General features: G+C 35.4%; 1 protein-coding gene across 1 annotated transcript; it reads right to left on the reverse strand.

Moving 5' to 3' along the window:
• Window positions 1–256: 256 nt before the first annotated feature.
• On the reverse strand, window positions 257–1,177 carry LOC148213673 (olfactory receptor 14J1-like). Its single transcript, XM_088131087.1, has one exon. The coding sequence runs from the start codon at window positions 1,172–1,174 to the stop codon at window positions 257–259; it is 918 nt and encodes a 305-aa protein (XP_087987213.1). The 5' UTR covers window positions 1,175–1,177.
• Between the last annotated feature and the right edge of the window lie 3,804 nt (window positions 1,178–4,981).

Consider the following 4,981-nt stretch of genomic DNA (forward strand, 5'->3'; position numbering starts at 1 on the left):
AATCATTGTTTATTTTGGCAAAAGTTATAATTTCCACAGATTCCAATCTGCTGACATGGCCCACTCTATAGAGTGGGAGAAAGGAGAAATACAGTAAATTCTCACAATCTCAGGGATAGTTCCTTACAAACAATACGCAGTATATTTCAAAATAAACTATGAAGTATACATATAATGCAAGCAAGACACCTGTTTGGGAAACAAAGCCCTAAATTCCCAATGATTTTGAAACAAACCTGGAAAGGGTATTGAAAAGTTACCTAAGATTTAAGAACTTACACAAGGCATTCTGAAACTCTTTATTTCTAATGGTGTAGATGAATGGATTCATCATGGGAGGAATAATCACATAAATCATGGCAAGAGCTAAGTCTAAATCAGATGAACTGTTGCTGGGAGGTCTGGCATAGACAAAAAAAGCAATGCAAACGAGCAGCGAGACAACAATGAGGTGTGGGAGGCAAGTGGAGAGGGCCTTTTGCCGTCCCTGTACAGAAGGGATTTGAAGTACAGCTCTGAAGATCCACACATAACTTGTAATGATGAAGATACAGCATCCCACCGCTAGGCTAGAACTCACTACGAGAAGAACAGCTTCCACTAGGTATAGGTCAGAGCAAGAAAGTTTCAGTAGCTTGGGGATTTCACAGAAAAATTGGTCAACTTTATTTGAACAGAAAGTTGTTGAAAATGTGCTACTGGTGTGCAATATGCCATGAAGAAAACCAGCTACCCACACAATAGCTACCATTTCAATGCAGGCTCCATTGTTCATTATTGCTTCATATTGTAATGGTTTGCAAATAGCAACATGACGGTCATGTGCCATTACTGTTAAGAGAAAGATTTCAGATGCATCAAAGAAAAATAAAAATAAAACTTGAATGGCACATTCAGAATAAGAAATGAAACTCTTGCTCATGAGTGAATTCAGCATGGATTTGGGTATAATGGCTGAAATGGAACCTATATCAATCATTGCTAAGTTCATTAAGAAGAAGTACATTGGTGTGTGCAGATGATGGTCAAGGATAATCAAAATGATGGTGAAAAGATTCCCCAGCAGGGTGATCAGGTATACGGCTAGAAATAGGGAGAAGTGTAAGATCTGTAACTCTCGAACTTGAGAAAATTCCAGAAGCAGGAACCCAGAGTTGGATGTAAGATTTGGCATTCTGTGCTCTCTGTGGGAAGAAGAGCAAAGGGGTTTAGCAGAAATTGATTGCTCTGTTAATGCAAAGTTCTTACATTGAATAATTTAATTTATGTTGACTAATGAGATAAAAAAGTCTAGGAGAAAGGTTGATGTTTAAATCAATTTTAACTTCTTGGTAAAGGAACAGTATTTCAGTCACTGGAAATTTCCACTCTGTCAATTTATTCGGCTATAACATTTTCATAAGGGGGATTTCTGAACCCGTCGAGAATTGACTATATATATATATATATATATTAGTCCAAGTTTGAAACTGAGAGAAATCACCACTTCCTCACCATGATAAAAGAATATAGTTTGGCAATTCTTCCACTTGTCTATTTGTTGTTTTATTGGTTCAGTGTCTACTTGGTGAACATCTGAAAAGTATCTGCACCAGAGAAGTCAAATTAGTCTATTCCTATCAGCCCTTAAATGAGCATGAAACTGAGCAAACTCAGGGAGGTAGTGAAGGACAGGAAGGCCTGGCGTGATATGGTTCATGGGGTCATGAAGAGTCGGACACGACTTAACGACTGAACAACAACAAAAGCCCTTAAAACCCCTAGATCCTCTAAAAGGGAATCTCAGTGAACCTAGATTACTAGCGCCATTCACTGTACTTCTTATATTTTTTACCTTATAAACAATTGCTACTTCCATTACACACCATTTCCCACACTATCTTTTTTTGTTGTTGCTGTTGCTTGTTTTGATTAAGCTTCTCACCTCTCTGTTTTGAGGATCTCAGGAATTCTATCCAACCACAATTTTCTCCTTCTTTACCATTCCCTTGCCCATTCACAACTCCATTAATTTGTGTTGTGATTCATTCATTGTCTCCATACCAGCTCATATCTACTAGGTCTCACTATTTTATATTAAATCCATATTTATTCATCAGCTGTTCATGCTTGTCTCTTATTTACCACACAAGATTCTTAAGTAATCCATTCTCACTGCATTCATGCAATCATTCAGGAATTTTATTTCGGTTTTTGACCAGCATAGTTTCCTGGTAGTAATCTTACCTTGTACTGCAACAATTTACAAAAGATGCATTTTAATAGTTCAACTTTACCTGTAACTGTAAGTATGATATGATACATGTAAACTGAGATTCTTATTTTAGGAACAACGTATTCAAAAGCTGCCAAATTATGTACTTTATCAAATCTTATATGTATTTCTTAGGCCAAGAAGCAGCCACCTCTGCGGCCATTGATCTGGTGTGCAATGCAGTCATAAAATCTGATGGGACAGTAGCAACAATCTTGTTCATTGTACTGACCAGCTCCATTATATTGTGATGCAGTGGTGTGTAGAAAAAGCATTTTGCAAGTTACCACACACCTAGGCCATTATTATGAATAGGACTTGACTTTATTATTTAGCAGAATACTTGGAAAGATATAACAAATAAAAGATGAATGATCAAAGTCTCAGGTTTAGAGTATGGGGTGAAGAATGATGAGAAGAAACATAATAAATGATAAAAATATTTACCTACTTTCTTTGTAAATTTCACTCAAAGTTATTTGCAATTCCAGTTCAGTGTTGCTTTAGGTAATTCAGCATATGCCTTTCTGCTCACTGAAGCATTGTTATTCTTCCTTTGAAAATTGCCACATTATTCAATGCTGTTTCCTCCAATGTGGGATTTAAAGGATTCGCTGCACCTGAAGCAAGTTTCATCATGTCTGCTTTGGCTTCCTAGAAACATCTTCAGTTCCCAAGAGTCCATCAGAGCTGATTAGAAATGGTTCTTCATTTTTTAAAAAACTTGGTCTATACTGTTTCTGTTACCAGATAAACTTCTTGGAACTGGGTTATTCAGAAGCCCTTTTACCTCATCCTTTAATTGCTCTCAGTATATTATTCACATTTATGGTATGAGTTTTTTAAAAAAGCTGAGTTTAATGTCAGCTATGTATTTTCTACACAGTATAATCTATAGTGTAAAGATAATATTTTTATAGAAGAAATTCTATTAGAAGTGAAAATTCTGGGGATTACATCTTACACAGTATCAATGATGGAATCATCTCCTGCCAGAAGAAAAGGCCAAGCAGTTGATGGTCTATAAATGCAAAGGAAGCCTGGTTCTCGTATTTACAAATATGTCTATCCTTTAGCAGGATAATTTTCAAAAACTGCACAGAAAAGGACTATAGTTAGTGTTGAGGGGGAAAGATTCAACAACAGGCCAAATCAGGAAACTGACTGAAATATTCCCCCCAATTTCCCCAGTACATCCCTATAGGAAAGGCAGTTGGACAGCTACATGTATGTTATTGACAGCTTTCTTTAGGTCCCCTCTGTCCTCCCTCAGAGACACATGACCAACAGCAAAGTGTACATAACTCACACAATGTTTCTCAAAACACACTTTGAGACAAGCATATAATCATTGCTGATTTAAAAAAATGGAGCAAATTCTAGAAATGCTTTCTCCATTTTCTATAAATTTAGATCTGGTTGTATGTCCAATTTACATGTCCTGTTTTTTTCCTCGTTCTGGTTCCCTGAATTACAAGCAAATTTAATGAGCTTCCACCTAGAGTAATTTGCCTTTCTGAGTGCACTATTCCTTCAATACAAATCCCAATATATTTCATGTCACATCAAACAAAAAGCCTAAAGTTGAATTCCTGAAAAAGCTTCTTCTGTCAATTGATCTAGTACAAGATAAAATTGCTAGCAGGAATTTGTGATGATGATTTCATGGACTCTCAAAAAAAAAAAAAAAAAAAAAAAGCTAAAGCTCTGAATAAATATAGTCTTCAGCCTACCCCCTAAATGAAAATAATAAGAAGAATCATCTTCATGGTTCATCTTTAAAATGCTGAAAAAAGAGTTTCAGGGTTTATGAATACACATATAACTCAGATAATTGTCCTCAGTATTAAAGAATGTGGAAGCAAATAAAGTTCAAAAGGCTTCTGTATTCTTGGAGAAAATGTGTTAATCCCCTCCCCCAGCCTATCTCAGTGAATTCATCTACATCTCCCTCCCCTCCCTCTTTAGTTCAGATTGAGGACCAACTCAAATTTATGAAGATTTGGCTCTTTTACCATTTCACAGATCATAGACTCATAGAATCATTGGGTTGGAAGGATCCTTCTAGCCCAATCCCCTGCCCAAGATAGAATCCCAAACAAATGGCTGTCTAGATAAAGACTAGAACATTTTCCCCTTTGAAATCTCAAAACCTGTTCTTATTTTATGCTGAATTTAGAGAGGAAGTCCATTTTTTTTTTTAATAAAGTGACCATTAAAAGTAATTTACAAGTTGGGTAATCTTATTCAAATTATCTCAAGTTGATTAAGGATGTTCTGTAGAACAACAGGACTAGTAAAAATGAAAATACATTAATATAGAAATTGTAATAATGCCATTTCTACCCTAAACACTATTGCAATCAAATCAAAGATGATTGAAATCATTAACCAGAAAAAAGTAAATATAATAGTATACATAAAGGTAAAACTAAAAGAATTGAAATAAATTATGGAGGGTAAATAATAAAAAAATAGCTAAATAGAGAAAATATTTATAGTAAAAGATTACACTTAAAATGAAAGAAGTTTTGGCTAATAAAATCCTAAACCTGGGGCTAAGAGTAAGCCATATTCCACAGATGATAATCAAGCAGGCTCAGTTAATATTTGCCTTATTTTACATGCAACCATGAAGAAGCTGATCATGTTACTTGGTGTCAGATGGCAGAAATTGTGTATATTGCTGGATGGTAAAACCTGAAATATTATTTGGAATGAACCTGG

Source organism: Python bivittatus, unplaced genomic scaffold (genome assembly GCF_059951505.1).
Source record: "Python bivittatus isolate LINGU-HERP-01145 unplaced genomic scaffold, Pbiv_v1 ctg000860_np1212, whole genome shotgun sequence".
NCBI classification, from domain to species: domain Eukaryota; kingdom Metazoa; phylum Chordata; class Lepidosauria; order Squamata; family Pythonidae; genus Python; species Python bivittatus.